The 20608-nt window shown below is 51.2% G+C and overlaps 1 protein-coding gene across 1 annotated transcript in view; it reads right to left on the reverse strand.

Annotated features, from left to right (window-relative positions):
* SLC6A11 (solute carrier family 6 member 11) overlaps positions 1 to 20608 on the reverse strand; it is a 118489-nt gene that overhangs the window by 82027 nt on the left and 15854 nt on the right. Inside the window, exon 5 of the mRNA XM_082848735.1 lies at positions 12753 to 12885. Coding sequence (XP_082704861.1) covers positions 12753 to 12885 — 133 coding nt within the window. The remainder of the gene's footprint in view (positions 1 to 12752; positions 12886 to 20608) is intronic.

The raw sequence follows: 20608 nt of genomic DNA on the forward strand, positions 1-20608 counted from the left end.
TTGGTGGACCTGGGTTCAAATCCTGCCTCTGCTAGCCACGTGACCCATGCCCATCACCTACGCCTCCGGGACTTAATTTATAAAGTGGGCGTGCTGACCCTCACCTGACCGTCTGCTGTAAAGTTAAATTAGACAATGAACAGAGAGTGCCGAGCCCAATGTCAGGCATACAGTAGGTGCTCTGTAAAAGGCATTTCCTTAGCTTGGGGGAGGACCCGAGCTTTGAACCTGGGCAGCCTGACCCCTTAGCTTCTGTGCCCCCTGCTCATCTCCCTGCACCCCCTCGACCTGCAGTCACCCTCCATTTGCTCATCATCCCCAGAGAGGGTCTCGCACCTACAGCTGCACACAGGTCACACGCAACTGCCATCCACCCTGCCTCCTTTTCCACTTCTCTCCCCCCGAGAACGGTTTTCCCTCTGCTGTTTCTTTAGCCACAGGGAGGGCGGGGGGGGGGGGGCAGGGCGGGGAAGAGAGCTTGGTCGTGTGACTGCCAGGAAATGCTTTAGAACTTTCACCTCAATCAATCAAACAGGTCCTCGCATGTGACAGGCATCACACACTTGTTGGCTGATTGAATCAACACGCGATAGTTCCCAGCACCTACCACGTGGGCTACCCCGGGGACAGAGAAATGCACAAGGGCCCCCGACAAGCCATGGGTGCTCTGTCAGCATATACAAAGAGGAAGAAAGAGGGAAGGAAAAAGAGAGGAGGGAGGAAAAAGGATGTAAGCTAGCTTTTCGGCCTTTGTACGTGGTTCCTTTTACCTGGAATCTCCTTTCTCCTCTGCCTTTGGGTAATTAATAACCACCCGTACCTCCCCAGCCAGCGTGGATCCCACTGCTTTCTGCATTTATCCCCAGCACAGTGATATTTTGTAACTGCCTGTTTACCTGTCTTCTAAACTCTAGCCTCTAAAGTTGTTTAGAGTTGATATCTGTGGTCCTGGGCACAGGACATGGTACACAGGACATGTTTCATAAATATTTGCCCTACAGGGTAGGAAATCACTCTGGGCCCACAAGCCCAGCAGTCACGAGACGACGAGAGGCAAACTCAGGGCAGCTGGATGCTGCCGAGGCGAGAGCCATCAGGGGAGTGAAGAGAAAGCCGAGAAGGATGAGGGTGGGAGGGCCCCTGAAGGCTTCCTGGAGGAGAAGAGACAGCAGGAGGGTGAGAAAGCAGGAGTGGGAAGGGGGCAAGGTGCCCCGGTCACCCTGCTCATCTGTCAAGTGAACATGGAGAAGGGAGCGCTGGTGGACAGTGGGGACAGGGAGGCGGGTCTGAGGGAACAGGTGTCTGGGGTGAAGGAGACTTACCTCTTTCATCCAATCCTAACTTTTCCCAAATGCCAGGACCGGACTTGAGCTGGGCCTTCAACCATGAGCATCTGGGCATGAGGAGAGAGATGCTGGGGGGCCCAGCCCGGCTGGAAGCAGGGGGTGGGAAGGGAAAGTAGACAAAGATTCTTGGGGCAGATAAGACTGATTCTGGCAGAGGTTTCACACCCTGTCGCCTTCCTAGCAAAATGATCTCCCATAGGGAAGGAAAGCCACGTGAATCAAGCACTCCCATTAGCATTTTCAACGACTGGAAAAACTGTAAATATCTTGAGTCCAGTAAGTCATGGAAGAGTTTACGATGTCATGAAAGATTTATTCAATGGAATTTAAAAATCGTCTTTTGGCAAAATGGGGGCAGCAGGAAGGCTCTGTGATGAAAAAGGCAAAACATTCAATTCTATCATGTTATGATTAAATGAGGTACAAGCTATGGTTATACGAAATGTGTATAAGGACTGGAGGGCAACAGGGAAGTGATTTGGGGGGGACCATTTTTCACTTTGAAATAGCTATTGTTACATATTCTTTGGGCAATTTTTAAGACTCAGAGTAGGTGCTATAGATGCTGGGAAGCTATGGTGGAGTTCTGAGGGAACAGGTGCGTAACGAAAGCCATGGTTAAGAAAGCAGAGTCTGGCAGTGGTCAACACGCGGCCTGGGTCTGGGTGGCCTGCTGTGCCAACATCCAGGGGTGAGGTGGGGGGCACGTGGATGAAGGTGCTGGGAAGGCTCTGCTAGGTGGCTAGGCTACAGTCCCAGTTATTCAAGCAAACACTAATCTGGGTGTTGCTGTGAAGGTGTTTTATAGATGTGATTAAAGTCCATAATCAGTTGACTTTAAGTAAGGGAGATTGTTCTAGATGATCTGGGTAGGCTGATCCAATCGGTTCAAAGGCCTTAAGAGCAGAACCAAGGTTTCCCTAATGGAGAACACCCACCTGTGGGCATCGTTTCCTGCAGAGAGCTACAGCCCACCCCTCTGGACGCCAGACTTGCCCAGGCAGCCCTCACCACCACCAATTCCTCAACGGAATCTCTGAATACGTATCTCCTGGCTCTGCTGCTCCGGTTGAATGCTGACCGACAAAGATGGCCACAGGGGCGGGGAGCAGAGGGGATCTGCAGACACCCTGGTGGGAGACAAGCGCAGTGGAGTGACGGACGCCTCCACAACACGCCAGTCCCGTGCTTAGCCCCCGGCCTGCATTCTGCACAGGCTCACGCCATCCCTCACTGCTCCCCCAGATGTCTCTTTGAGCCTTTGCCTGTCACTGTTCCCACCACATCTGTCAGAGCCAGCCCACCCGTCACCTGCCCGGAGCCTCCTGGACATGCTGACCCCTCCCACCCCACCCCCGGCATGCTCTGGCTGCCAGGCCCCCAGGACTCAAAAGTTCTCTCCCTAGTGACACCAGCGCAGCCCCCCCACCTATCACTGCACCTGTCACGCTACCCTTGAAAGAAGGGGAAATGGAGGCCCAGGGAAATGCAGTAACACAGACAGCCAGGGAGGGCGGTGGTGGCCGCACTAACTCACGCCACTGGCGGGTTGTGGGGCAGGACTCTTGACACCAAACGTCGGCTCATTCCATCCTTCATCACTAGCTCTGTCTTCAGCTTCTCTGCCCAATTCTGGAGGGCAGGGCACACAGCTAGCAATTCTTTTAAGCTCCCCCTTGCAGTGCTCAGCCTGGTGCTAATACTCAGCAGGCTCAACATAAACACTTCTGCCCATTTCTGGCTCAGCCCATGACACCTCGCTTGGGCTCACGGGGAGCGCAAAGCCGACTTGACTCCTTGACGCTGCCATGCGGGAGGGCGGCTCGTTTCCCAGGGAGACGGCTGCACGTGGACGGGCTGCGGGCAGGGCCGGGCTCCCCGGGGCGCTCCAGAAGGGTTAACAGCGCCCACTCCCCTTGGGCCCCCCTCTGTGCTCCGAGGGCTTTCTCAGGAGGCGGCCAGCCCCGCGGGACCCCTCCCACCCAGAAACCACTCAGACTTTGGGGGGGCCTTTGTGCTTCCATAAAGACGGTATTACTGAGTCGCAAAGCTTCCCTCCTTTCCAACCCTCCTCGCTGCCAGGGTTCCCGCTAAAGGTGAAGCGCCGTCATTCAAGGCCAAAGAAAGGGCTGAATCAAGACGCTAAACTCTTTTGACTTAATGTTACAATCTACGGCTCTCCCCGGACCAGCTGTGTGAGAAGTGCTCCCAACATCGCACAAAGGCCCCTCAGCGGTGGCTTGGGGTGTCCTCGGGCTCTGGGGGTGGAGGGCAGGGGATCTCCTTGCGGGGCTCTCTGCATGCATCTCATGAACGCTCTAGTTTCCTCTCTGAATGCAGACAGCAGCCGGGCGCTGGAAGAGCCCCACCACCAACGCCGTCCCCGCTTGCTTCAGGCTGCAACAAAGGCCACTTGAGGGCCGAGAGACAGCACTGCCCAGTTCCTTTCCTGGGGCTGTTCTCTCCCCTTTCACACATCTTTCCCTTTTATTCCCCCTGCCCCCTTTACTCCTGCTTTATGCCTCATTGAATCCATCAGCCACTTTATGGGGCGCTCCTGAAGAATAAATGTTCTGTGGGGGGCTCCTGAGGGTTTCCCTGCTGGCAGCTCCAAACCCCCTTGGTGGTAGTGGGTGGGAGGGAGGTAGAAAAAGGCACACACTCGAGGGAGGAGCCGCGGATGGCCCCTCCAGGCTGCATCTCCGTCTGGCAGGTCTGGGTTAAGCTGGAGGCAGCAGGCACCCTCACCGGCCAAGAGGCCCCACCCTGCTCCTCCCTGCTCCCGAAGGGGTGTGATCCCTCACGATCTTAGGGCAAGCAGCTTAAGCCCCGTGAGCCTTTGTCTTCCCATCTGTAAAATGGGGATAGCGATCGTACCTTTCTCATAGGGTTGTTTTAATGGCTCAGGGGGCTTAAGCCTGTAGCAAGCGCCTTGGAACAGGGCCTGGATCAAAGTGCCACTGAAACATCTGCTTTACGCGGGCTGTTTAAGGGCCCTTGCACAAATGTAACGGAAACAGGCTGTGGTTATCAGTGGGAAGACAGGTGAAGGGGAGTAAGAGGTACAAACTACTAGGTATAAAATAAATGAGTTACAAGGATGACGTAAGTACAGCACAGGGAATATAGCCAATATTTCCCAATAACTTTATATGGATATATAAGCGATAAAAACATTGAATCGCTATGTTGTACACCTGAAACTAATATTGTAAGTCAACTACACTTTAATAAAAGAGAGAGTCCTTGTACTACCTCCAACTCCTCTACTTGTTTGTGAATGAAGGAAGGAAAAGAAAAAAATAAATCAATTCAAGGCTATTTGCAGCTGTTTCTGTGTGAGTGTGTCTGTGTGTGTTTTCTTCTTTCCTGCCTTGGTGTCCTGGAGCTCTGAAAAGAATAAGAACAGTGGCCTAAAGCAGTGAACAGGCAGGATTCTGCTTAAAACCCCAGCTAATCCTGCAGCTTCCTTTAAAGTGGCACTAGGAGGAGGCAGGGAAGAGGCCAGAACTGTTTCTGTAGCACCCTCCCCTCCCAACCACTGCTCCTGGAGACCAGGAAACGAGGGGGAAAAATCCATAAATCATCCTCTGAGAGGAGGACAGAAGAAGGAACCGCCAGGGGGACAGAGCAAAGAACAGCGGCCAGCTGGGCAGGGAGTGCGGGCGGCATGAGGGGGCACCTGACTAGCTGGTGGGCAGGGAGGGCTGCCTGCAGAGGGCAGAGCATCTAGGCAAGAGCTGGGCAAGCCGCCCCATTCAAAACTCAAAAGAGAGAGAAAGGTCTTAGGCTCCTGTGCAGCATCAGGTCCCACAGGAGGACGCCACACCAAAAGGTGTCTCTGATCGGACACTTCTCTCCATCCCGCTGCACCTTCCCCCTGGTCACCCACTACTAGAGCTCCCCAGCCTCTCCGCTCCCACCCGTCCATTGTCCACGAGTAGCCAGAGCCAGCTTTTCAGGATGAAAGTCAGATCGTGCTACCCCTGCTTAAAAATTTTCAGCGGCTCTCCACGGCCCTTAGAATAAAATCCCCAACCCTTTACCATGGCTGTTAGTCTGTCCCCTGCCCCATCACGTGCTAACATCGACTCCATCTGGCCTCCACCTTTACTTTGCCTCTCAAATTCACCGAGTCCTTCCCACTTGAGAATGTCATCTGCGCTGCTCACCAGGCCAATCCCTTCACATCCTTCCCATCACAGATGGGGGCCTCTCTCAGGGAGGCTTTCCTGGCCCTCCTGCCCTAATTCTTCCCCCTCAAGGCCCCCGTCCTCCGCCCACAGCGTTTCTATAGCTGTTTGTTCTCCATCTCCCCCACCAACAGTCAGCTTCACAGTCTGACTCGCTCACCACCGAAAAGAGCCCCCAGCCTGGTACCTGGCACACAGTAGGTGAGCGATAAACATTTAATGAATGAACAGAAGAATCAATGAGTAACATCCATAGCAAGTGAGCATTTGGATACAAGAACCAGAACATTTAGGAGCTGGAAAGGCTGGGGTGAGATTTTAAGATTCCTTCAGAAAAGCTCTCCATTGCAAACAATCACTGTAGCTTTTCAGCATCTGAAGTGGTCCACGTTTGGGGTGACAGCAACTTAGGTGTTAGTTTCTTGTTACATGGCAAATAGTTTGCATTAATTAGTTTAACAGAGGAGAGATCCATGAACTTTTTCTGTGAAGGGCCAGATAGTGAATATTTTAGCCTTTGTGGGTCACACAAACTCTGTTGCAACTACTCAGCTCTGCCATTGCAGTAGCACAAAAGCAGCTGAAGGCAACGCAGAAACATATGGATGTGGCTGTGTTCCAATAAAACTTTATTTACAAAAGCAGGCCATAGGTGAAATCTGGCCAAAGGCCAATGCTGACCGATCCCCGGGTCGGACTAAGGCCTAGCAAAGCCACAAGAGAAGGACACGTAGTAAGGACCGGTTTTTTCAGTCTTCAAAGAATATGCATAGCAGGTACTAGGCTATCACCATTCCCTAACGTTGCTTCCATGCTGTAGGATGACACCATAGAATAAAGACAGAAGCACCTTGAATTTATTCGAAATTATTGTTTCATAGAACGTAAAGGATTTCAGTTGTGTCATTCTGCATGTCAGCAATATGTTTGTGCAAATGGGAAGTTCTAAGAGCAATTTTCACTCTGGAGGTCCTGGGGAGCTACTGTTGGATGTCTAGGTGGGTGGCTGAGTGGATGGATGGACAATAAAAATGGACAAGACAGGATGCTTTCTAGGGTGATTACAAAGTAGACTTGGTCAACAACTGGAGAGGTTAGGTGAGAAGTTGTCAAAACAAGTTAGTGGTTTGAGGCCTATGAGACCAGAGGGAGGACCTGGTGGCGGCGATGGGCAAGATGGATTTGGTGGGCAAATAAAAAAAAAACAAGGAAAGAGCAAAGCCAGTCTTTTCAACAAATGGACATCCACATGCAAAAATGAATCGAGACACACACCTTACACCCTTCACAAAAATTAACTCAAAACGGGTCATAGATCTAAATGCACAACTATTAAACTCCTAGAAGATAACATAAGGGAAAACCTAGATGACTTTGGGTATGGCAAAGGCTTTTAGATAAAATACAACACCAAAAGCACAATCTATGAAAGAGCTAGTTGATAGGCTGGACTTCATTAAATTAAAAACGTCTGTTCTGCAAAAGACAATGCCAAAAAAATGTGAAAACAAGCCACAGACCAGGAGAAAATATTTTCAAAAGACCCATCTGATAAAGGACTGTTATCCAAAATACACAAAGAGCTCTTAAAACTCAACAATAAGAAAACAAACAACCGATTTCAAAATGGGTCAAAGACCTTAACAGACACCTCACCAAAGAGATATACAGACAGCAAACAAGCATATGAAAAGATGCTTCATATCACCTGTCATCAGGGAAATGCAAATTAAAACAATAAAGAGATACCACTACATATCTATTAGGATGGCCCAAATCCAAAACACCAACGATGCCAAATGCTGGCAAGGATGCAGAGAACAGGCATTCTTTCATACTGCTGTTGGGAATACAAGATGGTACAGCCAATTTGGAAGGCAGTTCAGTGGTTTCATACAAAACTAAGCATGCTCTTACCATAAGAACCGGCAGTCATGCTCCTTCATATTAATACAAAGGAGTTGAAAACAGATGCCCGTACAAATGCTTGCACGCGACTGTTCACAGCAGCTTTACTCCTAATTGTCCAACTTGGAAGCAAGATGTCCGTCCATAGGTGAATGGATCAACAAACTGTGGTACGTTCAGACAATGGAACATTACTCAGTGATAAAAAGAAATGAGCTATAAAGCCATGAAAAGACATGGAGGAAACTTAAATGCCCATTACTAAGTGAAAGAAGTCAACCTAAAAAAGCTACATACAGTATAATTCCAATGATATGGCATTCTGGAAAAGTCTAAACTATGGAGACAGCAAAAGACTGTTTTTTTTGTGTGTGTGTGTGGTTGCCAGGGATGGGGAAGGGGGGAGATGAACAGGTAGTGCACAGAGGATTTTTAGGGCGATGGGACTATTCTATATGATGCTATAATGGTGGATCCATGCCATTACACATTTGTCCAAACCCACAGAATGTACAGCACCAAAAGTGAACCCTAATGTAAATTATGGACTTTGGGAGATTATGTGTTTAAGCAGGTTCATCAGTTGTAACAAATGTACCACTCTGGCGGGGGATATTGATAATGGGGGAGGTTATACAGTGTTGGGGGCAGGGAGTGCATGAGAAATCCCTGTACTTTCTGCTTCATTTTGCTGTGAACCTAAAACTGCTCTAAAACATAAAATCTTTAAAAACAAAAAACAAGGACACAAGAAAATCACAAAGATGTCTCCATGTCTTAGCCACTTGATTTCAATTATCAATTGAAAATAATTATCATCCAGAAGAGGACCAGTTATAAACAGCCTGGAAGTTTCCGCCTGAAGAAAGCAAGTGTTTCAGAATCCTATATTTTCTCAGGACTTGATATACAATTGAGAAACGTTCTTATTTATTTTGTTAATCCAGACTTGTGAGAATTTCCAATATTGTCCAGAGAGAGAAGAAAAATAACCTTGTAGAACTAAAACCAGGGCAAGAAAATAAATGGCTTACTAAGCCCCTGCCACGCGCTCGGAAATCGGATCCATGTGTTCTCGTTGAACCTGGACGTGAACCCACAGCTGGAGGTATGAGAACAGATGAGTACCAGGCCTAGGGAAGGCAGACAGATCTGGATTTGGATCCCAGCTCTGCTCTTCCCAAGCAGGGTGGTCTTAGGCAAATCTTGTGGCCTCTCTGGGCCTCCACTGCCTTATTTATATAATAGGGTTTGGACTTAAACCCTCCCAGCTCGGACAAGCTATATTCTAACATTCCAGAGCCAGTTCTCCGCCATTAGAAGCCCCATGTTCATAGGACCTGACTGTTTAACTGTTCCCCAGTGTGTCCCAGCACCTCGCAGGGAGGCCCTGCCCAGGCAGGATTCATCTGTTCCTCAAATGTTCACTAAGCAACAGCCACGGGCCACTCGCTATGTACCAAAGCTGGAACCTAGCTACTCTCTCTCCAGCCAGAGCAGCTTCTTCTGAGAGTTGATGTTGCTTGCCCTGACTCTGGGAGATGCTGCATGCGGGCCTCTGTGATGTCAGAAGGATGAAAAGCACTGAGGAAGGCGCAGAAGGAGATGGAGTGAAGCTCACATACAGCGATCGTCCTTGGTGGGAGCAATGACGCCAACACAGCGTCGGGGCCCACACACCGCCCCTCAGGCCGCTAGAGAGCACTGCTACACCTTCACCTATCACCTTGCCACGGCTTCATCTGTGATCTGCTTATTTGTGATGTGATCCGAAATCCCTACTTACAGAGCCACCTGCCAAGAGGCTGAGCCTGCAGCGTCTGCATGAACCCCTGAGCAGGGGATGGGCTCTCAATTGAGTTAAGGCTGGGGTTATAGTTTTTGCCTTGGAGACAGGATGCAGCCAGGAACTTTTTCCAAGTTAATGAAATTTCAGAAATTTCTGGTGCAGCCCAGGTATGGAGAGCACGCTGGAACTTGGGATGCAGAGGAAGAGCCAACTCGGGCGTGGCCTGGACAACAGCAGGAATATGGAGTTCTTGCTGCTTCCTTCAACTGACTCCTGAGAGCGGCTCTGGCCAGGGTCCCACAGGCAGGCGGCAGGGGCAACCTCTGCCCACTCAGGAAGACTCAGATGACCCTGTGTTTATTTTTAACTGCTTTTGTACAAAATCGAAAAGCCTTTGGACACTGGGCTCATGTTCAAGGTGAGATGAATGATAAACAGTAACAAAAGCATCAGACCCTCTCCTGAGGAGCCCACATGCTGATCCGGGCTCTCCTGGTCTCCCCAAACTGTCAGATGTGACCTACAGAACCTTGTCATTTATAAACAGCCAGGGAGCTGGGCCACCAGACCAGGTCCTAACCTGACACTTACTCACTGTGAGACCGTGGACAAGTCCCTTCTGCTCTCTGAGCCTCAGTTTCCTCATGCATAAAATACAGGTGCAGATGGACCAGATAATCTCTAAGGAGCCTCACAGGTCCAGCAAACCACATCTCATCCTGGACACTTACCCTGGTCTTGGGCATGAAACATGGGGAAGAGCCCATGAAACCCAGTCTTGAGGAAAATACTTAATTGTTCATACGACTTCAGCATTTCCCTTAATAGCACCATTTAGATCCAGCTGCAACCAACAATCATGGAGCACCTACTATGTTCTAGGCAGTCTCGTTAACGGCCTCTTCATAACCAATCCGCGAGGAAACGGTCATTGCCCTCGGGTCACAGACGACAGGAATGATGGTACACTCACCCAGAGGCATGGGCTATGTGGTCACCGAGGCTTGGGGTTAATCCCAGCCCTCCCCTCCCTACCTGAGTGTCCTTGAGCAAGTTACGTCACCCCGCGAAGCCTCAGTTTCCTCATCTGTAAAATGGAGATAATGCTAGCCCCTGCGTCTCATGGGGTTGTTTCAAGGTCTGAATGGAAGGGGCATCTGAAGTACTTAATAACCGTCACCTTGCCTTCCCTAAATCTTCTCTGAAATCTCTCAGAACATAGCTCACCGGTTCTTCCTTGATACTTGGTCCCTGCCTTAGGATTCTCTGACACACAGGCTCGATGTCCCAGCCAATGGCCAATGGCCCCACTGGGGACTGAGCTTCCTCCTGAGGGCCGAGTGGAATGAAATTCTGCCATGGCCCAGGTCCAGGCCCGAGAGCCCAAAGCCACACATGCACGTGGACAGCCCATGCGCGCACCCGCACCAAAACCTCATCACTGCAGCCCTCGCTGGCCCAGCACGGACTCGCGGAAAGGTTGTCATCACAGTAGGAGCAATAAGAGCACCACCCATGATACCTCCTCCCTTTTTTCTACGGTTCACAAAGCACGTTCACATATATCACCTGGGTAGGGTAGAGGCTGTGCTTTATTTATCTTTACATATTCTCAGAAACTACTTCTTGAATGAATAAGTTTTATAACAAGATGTTTTTAAATCACCGTCTACTCAGCACATATGATCAGTTCCCCATTCTGCTAAGTGCTGAAATGTGCAGCCTTGCATTTCACTCCTACAACCATCCCTGAGACGAGGTCACTCATCAATCCCTGTTTTGCAGAAGAGGAAACAGGCTCAGAGAAGTTAAATGATGCACCCAAGGTCTCAGCCAGTGAGAGAGAGAGACCTGAGATGTGGACCATGGTTCCAGACCCTGGTTCTCACCCCCTCCAGTCTTTCTCCTCTTCTTTAGCCAGAAGAGGCAGCAAGGGGGGCATGGGGGCAGGATGCACGTAGTCGATAATGCAATGAATTTTATGTTTGGAAAAACAAAAAAAATCCTATTGTCTTGAAGGTACAAACCAGAGAAAGCAAAGATCAGCAAAATCACCTCGGCTGAGGGGACATGAGAGTCTCTGTTCTACTCTCTGGTCCCTGAGGCACAGCTATGACGACTTTCTAGTCCATCCTTGGCCTCCTTATAGCCCACAGCACGGGGCTTGTTGGTATCTCTTCTGTGTCCTCCTAAGCCCCTCCTGCAGGTCTGCCCGCCTCCCACATTCTAGCAGTTTCCTCTTCATCTCACCTACCACTGTGGGAGCCAAGGGGACCATCTTTTGCAAAACGTCCCGGAGTTATTAAGTTCCTATTTCCTTGGACGTTTTGTCTTCACCCACTGCCCCAGCCAATAACTTAGAATAAAGTTTATGAGCAACTGCCTACCAGAAGCAGGCAGGCGGGGAGTGACACGGTCAGGGTGACACAGGCATTTAAAAAAAGTCTGATTTTCCTCTTTTCCACAAATGAGGAAACTAACGGCATTGACACTCAGCCACAGGACCAGGGGTGATGGAAATGGTGGGGACTGGGCAACCTAGTATCCCTAGAAGCAGGTGGCTGCGGCCCAACTCAGCCCAATGCTACCGGGTAGGCGTGCAAGCCCAGCGTGGCCCAATCTTCCCACTCAGCCCACTGCTACTGGGTAGGTCATCAATGCCAGCATGGCCCAATCTTCCAACTTTCCGAGGGACAACAGAGTCCTATTTCTTTTTTCACATATTTCACATGAAACTTCCTGATTTCTGAATGTTGGTAACTAATTCTCCCCCGCCTCTTTTCTTTTTAATATGATACATGAGTGGGCTGGACTTGGCCATGAGCTACACATTTATAACCTCTAGTGAGACTTGTGGTACAGATGGCTGTACTCGTCAGACGGCCCTTTGCTGCCCTCACTTCTAAGCCTCCCTGGCGGTTGGTAAGCCTGTGCCTTAGGCTCAGGCCGGTGGCCTGTGAGTGGAAGAGCCGCAGTACCTTCCAGGCCAGGGCAGTGCAGAGCTGGTTGTCTCCCCCCATTCCTCCTGCCCTGTGAGGCACTGGCCCTGGAGGCCGCCTGCTGCAGCCGGCACAGCAAGGCTACAAGATGGAGGCTGGTGAGAACTCGGGATCTGTAGCGGAGGCGCCCAGCACCACCTGCCCTAGCACACGCCTGGAGTGCAGGTCTTCATTACAAAAACCCCATGGTAGTAGTCTAGCATTTCCTGGTTTCCAAAGCACCTTAACTCTACTTTCCTTATATGACTCTCGACCCAGTTAGAAAACAGGACCAGGTTTTATTATTTCACAGGTGAGCAAACTGAGGCTCAGAACCGAACACCCCGAGGTGTGTGGCCAACAGGCGGTGGACTGGGATTCCAGCTCTGGACTCCTTGTCTAGCACTCCTCCTAGCCTCCAACTCAGGAGCTGGCCTTTGCCACGTGAGCCCCCTGGCATTCTCTGGGTCCCCTGTGGCTTGTACGAGGACGACTCGCCCCTCCCCTGCCCACGGCTAGCTAAAGATCCACCTCTTACTTTTCCTGTGGACTTGGTCCCCTTCCAGATGCAGAAGTAACAGATGGTCCAGGCGGCCAGCAGACACAAGGCCAGCTCCCAGCGAAGGTTCCCGATGTGCTCGATCCCATCTGAGATGGCCAGGACCCGGCGCCTGCAGAAGGGAGGGCAGAGAGTCACGGGGGTTGGAGATAGCCCACACTGACCCCACCAGAAGCAAAGCTAGTGCTGCAGAGGGGCAAGGACAGCCCACTCACTCACTCATTCGCCCACCATTCACCAAGGGTCTTCTCTGAGCCAAACTCAGGGCCGGGTGTGGGAGCCTCAGAAAGGAGAAAGACTCAGCCACAGCCTTCATGGATTCGCTCCATGGGGGACAGGATGCGGGTTAGCAGATGGTTTATGGAAACAGTATGGTAAGAGCTGCAATGCGAAGAAGCACAGGGACTTTGGGAAGACCGAGAAGTACCTAGCCCACCTCAGGGGTGCTGGAAGACGGCAGGACGGTCCATAAACATCCCAGGTCCCTCCCTCAGGGGAGATTACACAACCCTGCTGAATTCAACGGTGGCCAGAGGACTTGCTTTGGCCAGCGGCACACACTTCCCTTCAGACGGAGGCGTTCAGAGGCAGGCGGTGTGGTCCGCCATGTTCTCTTCGCCCTAGTGTGGCTCTCGTAACAGAAGCATGTGTCAAGGTGGACCTCTAGAAGCCCAAGTTCCTAAGTGAGTACATGAGCCCTCTTGCCACCCCACATGAGCGGGGTGGCTTTTTTTAAATGCAAGAAGCAAGAAGCAAACTCTGCTGAAAGACAAATGCTGGATGATATCACTCTATGTGGAATCTAAAAAATACAACCAACTAGTGAATAAAACAAAAAAGAAGCCGGCTTCCAGATGCAGAGAACAAACTAGTGGCTACCAGTGGGGAGAGGGAAGGGGGGAGGAGCAAGACAGGGGTAGGGTTTTTTTTTTTTTAAGGGGTTATTATGGGATTATATAAATCATGGGTGTGAAAACTTTGAAAATTGTTAAGTACTGTAGAACTTGAATAACCTTTCATTCAAAAAAAAAAAAAAGCCACAAAAACAAAAAGAAACCCAACTCTGTTGCTTCAAGCTACTAAGTAAGATCTTTGTTACTGCAGCATAACCCAAACTCTCCTGACTGCCACAGGTGTCAGAGAAAGCTTTCTGGAAGAAATGATATTTGAGTCAGATTTTGAAGGATGATAGAGTTTAGCCAGGAGAAGGAGGGGGTAAAGATTGTTTTAGGCCCAGGGACTAGCAAAAGCAAAGGCCAGAAAACGGAGCATGGGATACTTGGGGAACGAGGAAGCCCAGAGACCAGAAGCGAAAAGCAGGACAGATAAACAGAGGAGGCATCCTCGGGAGCCTTGAATAGTGTGCCAAGGGGCAGGAGTGTCCCAGAGGGCCCAGGCCACAGGAGAGGGGGACCCTGGCTGCGCTGAGCCAACGTGATCAGCCGTGGCCCTCCCTCAGACCCCACCAGTCCTTCAGGGCTGACACAGGCCTGGCTCCTACAACCCAGCCTGGGGTTTGTGTTTCTCTAAAGTCAGACTCGCCACGCTCCATATTGTGCAGAACCGTGGCACCAACACAAACCCCCTCCACACTCGCTCCACGAACCCCATGCCGGCTGCCAAGCCACCCCCACCGGGCCACGCCAGTCGCCTGGGCGCTCTGGGAACGTCCTTTGAGAAAGCAGCTCCCATCCCACCAAGCATGAAAGCCCCCCTCAGCGTCTGTCTCCCTGGGAATCCGCTCGGGGCCTGATTTTGCATTAATTACTCAATGACACCAATTAGCGCTGGTCTGCAGGCTCCCTCCAGCCCCAGCCCCCGTCGGAGAAATCAGGCAGGCCCCCAAACAAAATTGGGCTGTGTGCAGCCAGGGATTTACTCGAAAGGAAGCCAGCTCTCACACCTATAGGCAGAAGGGGGGACATCTCCTAAATATACATTTATTGAGCATGTACTAGGTACCAGGCACTATATTAATACTGAGGATAAAAAGGCACGCATGGTATGGGGCTTGCCCTGTACTAGGATAAGTTGGACAAAAAAAGTCCAAGTTATCTGAGAAAGAAAGGAGACAGCTGCTTAGCTATAACGGTTACTTTATTTGCTTCTTATATCTTAGCAGTCTTTGGCTTTAATTCGTTTTAAAACGACAGGCTGTATTAAATGAAACCTTTAAGAGTATCTATCATTAAAACAGAGCAGCAGGACCCAGAGCATGGCCCTTGTGGGGTGCTTGCCAAAAATACAAAAATTCCTGTGGACCCACTGAGTCTGAATCCTTACAAAATGGTTCCCGGGAAGCTACCTTTTCCTATGTTTCCCGGAGGATTGCGCATGCACAGCAAGGCTTGAGCAACACCGCAGAAGGAGAATTTCCTGGTGTTGGAGGAATGATGTACAGACTCCAAGGGTTTTGTTTTGTTTGTTTGTTTCTGAGAGGACGTGGACAGGGAGTTAGGGATCCTCTGAGAGGGTACTGAAGGGATGTACTTTCTCCCCAGAGAAATACCCTGATGTGCCCATTCACTCCCCAAATTCTGCAGGAACTTCAGGGTGCTCACAAACTCCCCTGTCTCCAGACTTAGAGCCTCGCAGCCGAGGATGCATAAGTACCACCTTACAAACTGCCCCCCGAAGCTTCGCAAACACCCATCAGGTGGCGAATGGGAAAGGACAACCCAGAGCAGGAAAGAAAGCGGCTACGGCAGACGGAAATGCCCAGGGTACTCTCTGTGCCTGTCACTGCAGCCTCGAAATCTCCATTAAAGAAACACTGAGACAGGTCTAGCAGGGCTGCATGCACACCCATGCCCTCTTGCTGGTGAGGTTGTTTCCTGAACAGAGAATCTGAAAACTGGAAACAGCACAGGGACAGAGGGAGAAAGAAGGGAGCAGACCCGCCAGGAGAGAGCTGGTGCAGGCCCCCCTCTTCCACAGTTTGGATGCTGCAAACTTTTGAGTCATGCAGCTGGCTTCGGCGCCCTCTCGCTTAATTGAACAATCTAATTCCCAAAATGGGAAGCAGATTACTAAAAGCTATGCAGGATGAATTGCTCTTTTGTTCCACCAGACATTATTTGAAAACATCCTCAAACTATTTTCTTTAGGTTTAACCAGCACTGACTCTAACTAGCAAGGGACATTGAGTTTCTAAAGAAAGGAGGCTGGGGGACCAGGTTCTCAGCCTGCAGGACTGCGGCGTTGTTTTCAAATCCACAAGGGCAGCCTTTGAGAGCATGGGAGCTGGGACACTCAACTCTGGAGACTTGGAGAAAGCACAGCTCTTCCTGGGAAAAAAACTTTCTTAATGACCCTCCCCCGTGAAGTGCTGGGACAGAAGAAAGGTCTGAATGAGGAAGAGTTTGCTGCCAACACCCTGGCAAAAAAGGACCCAGGAACAGACCTCCCGACACCGTTCAGGGGGCGGGAAATGTTGAAGACTGGATGGGGCCCTTCGGAAGGATTCATTTACCCGAGTAATATTGTGCACCTACTACGAGCCAGGCATGAAAGCAGGTTCTTCATGAAGCATTTTTTTCAGGCCCTAAGACTATTTCTGGAGATTTCCACCCAGTACCTGGAGGTGTAATGCCTCTGCTTCTCCAGCCCTGGGCACACACAGAGATGGCTGGGCTCAAAAGCCAGCTCTGCTCCTGACAAGCTATGTGACCTTGGGGAAGGGACGTCACCTCCTTTCCATAGGTTTTCAAGCAGGAACTCATCTCACCCTCCCAACAATCCTCGAGGTAGACGCAATTGTTATCATCATTTCAAAGATGGGGAAACCGAGGTGCCAGGCGGTTAGGTAACTTGCCCAAAGTCATGCCGAGAGCAAGTGACGGGCGGGATCTGAACCCAGGGATCTTGGCTCCAGGGCCCAGACTTTCAGCTGCAGTGCTAGCTCGTAGATTCCCCCATGACACTAATAGGTGTTTGGGAAGCTTCGGGGGGCAGTTTGTAAGGAAGCCCTTCCTTCCTTCTTTACAAGTTAAAGCCATGTTGAATGCACCCCCCCAAAGCTACCTTACGTGACTTCGTGCGCTGGGCAAAAGTAGTACACAGCACGCATCCTTCACGCATTTATTAATTTATTCAAGTGATACTCATCAAGGTGTTTTCAGTGTGTCAGGTACTGTGCTACACTTGGGGTCCTTCAAGAGCTCATGGTCCACGGGGGAAGATGGACAAGTGAACAGAGCAGAGTGTGGAGAGGGTCAGGACAGGGAAAAGCAGAGGAACCTCACTGCAGATCTGGCCAGTATCCGGACGTGGGAGTGGGGCTGTGGAGGCCCTGGAGGGTTAACAAAGAAGACGGAGGCATTTGGGGCAGAAAGTCCACCAAAGGCAAAAGCCAGGAGGCTGGAACAAGGGCTCGATGTGCAGCAGGAAGCGGGGTAAGAAGTGGGGGCAAAGGATGAGGCTGGAGTGATGAGCAAGAGCTGGACTGTGAGCCTTGCTGAGGAGCTGGGGCTTCATCCTGAGGGTGATGGAAGCCGAGAAGAATCTTAAAAACAGGAAGACTCCATCAGGTGCATGTTTCCGAAAGCTCTCTTTGGCTGCACTGGAAAGACTGGATGGTAAGGGTGGAATGGAGCAAGGTGCCCAGTGTGGAGACTTTTGCCTTAATTTGGACAATAAAGAGGGAGGGGCTGGACTAAGGTAGGGAAATGGCCCTGGAGGGGAACAGATGGGCTGGGGAGCAGCAGGGGTGCAAGGTGGCTGCCTGGGGGTGGCAGGTAGCAGGGAAGTTGGAGGTCCAGACGGACGCCAGGTTTGTACCTTCATGGATGGGGGTCATTAGCTGAGCAGGAATGAATTGTCAATCGGTGTAGAGGAGGAGGAGGTGGAAGGTCAATCTTTTTTTGTTTTGTTTTGTTTTGTTTTTTGCGGTACGCAGGCCTCTCATTGTTGTGGCCTCTCCCGTTGCAGAGCACAGGCTCCGGACGCGCAGGCTCAGCGGCCATGGCTCATGGGCCCAGCCGCTCCGTGGCATGTGGGATCCTCCCGGACCAGGGCACGAACCCGCGTCCCCTGCATCGGCAGGCGGACTCTCAACCACTGCGCCACCTGGGAAGCCCCGGAGAGTCAATCTTTTAGATAAGGTGATTTTGAGATGCTTGTGGAACACCCAGCCGGCTGCAAGGCCCAGAGGCAGCTGGGTGTCTGGGTACAAAGCTCACAGTAGAGATGCAGGCAGGAGATTCAGACCTGAGCCCTTGGCCATCAAGTGTCCTGGGAGAGCATGAGGCCGCCTGGGGAGAGCCGGAGAAACGGGAGGGAGAGGGCTGGCCACAGAACCCCCAGAACCCCATCACTTACAGGGCAGATGGAGGCTGAGAGGAGCCCTTTGAGGAGACAGAGAAGGGTTAGGCATCCCTGAAGAAGGTGGCATCCCCAGAGGCAGAGGGAGAGGGCGTTCCAGGGGGGCAAGCAACCCATCTGCCAGGTGCCTCCAAGCAGCCTGGTGAGAGGGAGAGCGCTGCGGGATTCGGGGCCAGAGTGGCAGGTAAAGCAGGGAGAGCTGCCCAGCCCTGGCGGGCAGACTTCAGACAGCGGCACGCAGGGAGCAGAGGGGAGGTGAGACCTGTTGGGGCGGCTCTTTGGGGAAGTTGCTCTGATGAGAATGCGAACTAGTAGTTCTTGGCCACAGGGCATCAGAGCTGTCTTACCTACACTTGTTTTATTTTCAGGTGGGCATGACTGGGATACTTAATGGAAAAGAGCCAGGAGGGAGGGGAAGCTTCAAATGCAGAAGGGAATGGGGGGCGAGGGAGGAAAGAAGCAGGTAGAAGTCTCTGAGATGGGCAGCAGGGAAAGAATCCATGCATGGAGACGTCATTTCTACAGGAAGAAGAGGGAAAGAATTGGGAATCCAAGAGGTGAGTTGAAAAGCAAACTATCCTCATTAAGAGACTCTCAGAGTAAGGAACAAGAAGGAGCTGGTAGCAGAGGGGACTGTGGCAGGTGCCACCCAAGAGCCCTCACATCTCACTGCATTCAGTCCTCACACCAACATAACTACCATGAGGGCATTTTTATACCCATTCTACAGGTGGGGAAACTGAGGCCCAGAATGGTGAAGCAACTGGCCCAGATTGGGACCTGAAACCAGGTTCTTCTGATGGCCACACATCCTTCTCTCTCAGCACAAGCTGACCCCAGAGAGAGGATGCCTCCCACTCAAGGCTTCTGCTATGTCCTCCACAGTCTGAGGGAAGTGGCTGGAATCCGATCCTGCAACACCCTCACTGTCCTCTCTGTGTCTCATATACACAGAGGGGCTGAGTCCAGAGGGAAGGAAACAGCCTCATACCTGGCGCTTTCCTTCCACACACTAGCTTCCAGAGCCGAGAGTCGTTTGACCAGAGAAAGCAGAGATGGAGTAGACCCTTCTCTCCCACCACCGCAGAGGGCCTGGGAGGGGCGCTGTGGGAACAGGTCCCAAGCCGACCGGGGAGGCCTCATCTCAGTGTCCAGCATGGAGCCGGCAAACGCATCACCTTTCTTTAACCTGCCATGGAGGGTAGCACTGCTAGGGATGCAGAGGCCGCCCTAAAAGCTGGCACTGAGGGACTGCGCTATAAATAGCCTTGCTCAGTCTTCCTTTCTGGTCTCCCAAAGCAACAAAAAAGACAGCCCATCACCCAAACAAATGCGCCTTCCCTGCCCCCTCCATAATCCCTCCACCTTCGGGGTCCTGCGCTCACTTCACCGGCCCAGTGCAGGCCCCCAACTCTCCCCGTGTACGGGGTCTGCTCCTGCAGAGCCCTCGGTCGAGGCCCTAAACTGAGCTGGGGACTCAGGGCAAGGGCCCTCCTAGGCCTCTGCATCATGCATTCACTCAGGAGAGTGACTGGATGCTACCTGCGCGTTGCTGAGGGCCCTAAGAGCAGGGCCTGCAGTGATGAGGAAGGCAGGTGAATCCTGCCCTCAGGGAGGAGAAAGGTGATGCCAAGGTCAGTGACAGTCTGCACTCCCTTCATGCTTACTGAGGCCAGTGCAACCATGATTCCTACTTTACTGATGGGAAAACTGTAGCTTAGGGCAGCAACATGCCCAGAAAGGCAGAGGCAGAACCTGAAGCCACATCTATCCAACTTCAGAGACAGTGCTCGGACCCATGGCCCCATCTTGGGGAAGATGGACTCGAAATTGTGTCACCCAGGGAAGACAACTAGGCAACAAAGCTGGTCTGTGGGGTCTGGAGCTCCCATGCCAACTTCTTCTATCACTGCAGAAATCCTCCTCCCAGGTCGCGAGGAAGTCCCCTCCAGTCCCCTCCACTTTCCAGGATTCATTCCACGGTTCTCTCTGTCAAGAATGTCCCTGTAAATTCTCACATGCCTTAAAAATTCTGCCTGTCCTTCAAGCACCAGCTCAAATAATACAAAGCCTCACCAAGTGCTTCCTTGGTCCCCACCTATACCCTGAGGACGGGTCCCTCCTTCCCCATGAAGGTGCAGTGAGCATCTACACGCACCAGGCACTCCTAGGTCAGGGGTCAACAAACAGTTTCTGTAAAAGGCCAAATAGTACAGATTTAGGTTTCGCAAGGCATATGGTCTCTGTCCCAACTATTCAACTCTATCCTTGCAGTGTGAAAGCAGCCAGAGACAATATGTAAATGAACACTATGGCTGTCTTCCAATAAAACTTTATTTACAAAAACAGGCAGCAGATGGGATTTGGCCCATAGTTTCCTGACCTCTGTCCTAGGCTAATGCTTCCCAAAGAACACTAATCCTTTAATACACCCTGAGGTCACACTGGGACCTCACTGAGAAATGGTGGTACATTATAGCCCTCCTTAGAGAGTCCCAATGCTCATTAGACTA

Source organism: Leucopleurus acutus (genome assembly GCF_964270905.1).
Source record: "Leucopleurus acutus genome assembly, chromosome: 10".
In the NCBI taxonomy this organism is placed as follows: domain Eukaryota; kingdom Metazoa; phylum Chordata; class Mammalia; order Artiodactyla; family Delphinidae; genus Leucopleurus; species Leucopleurus acutus.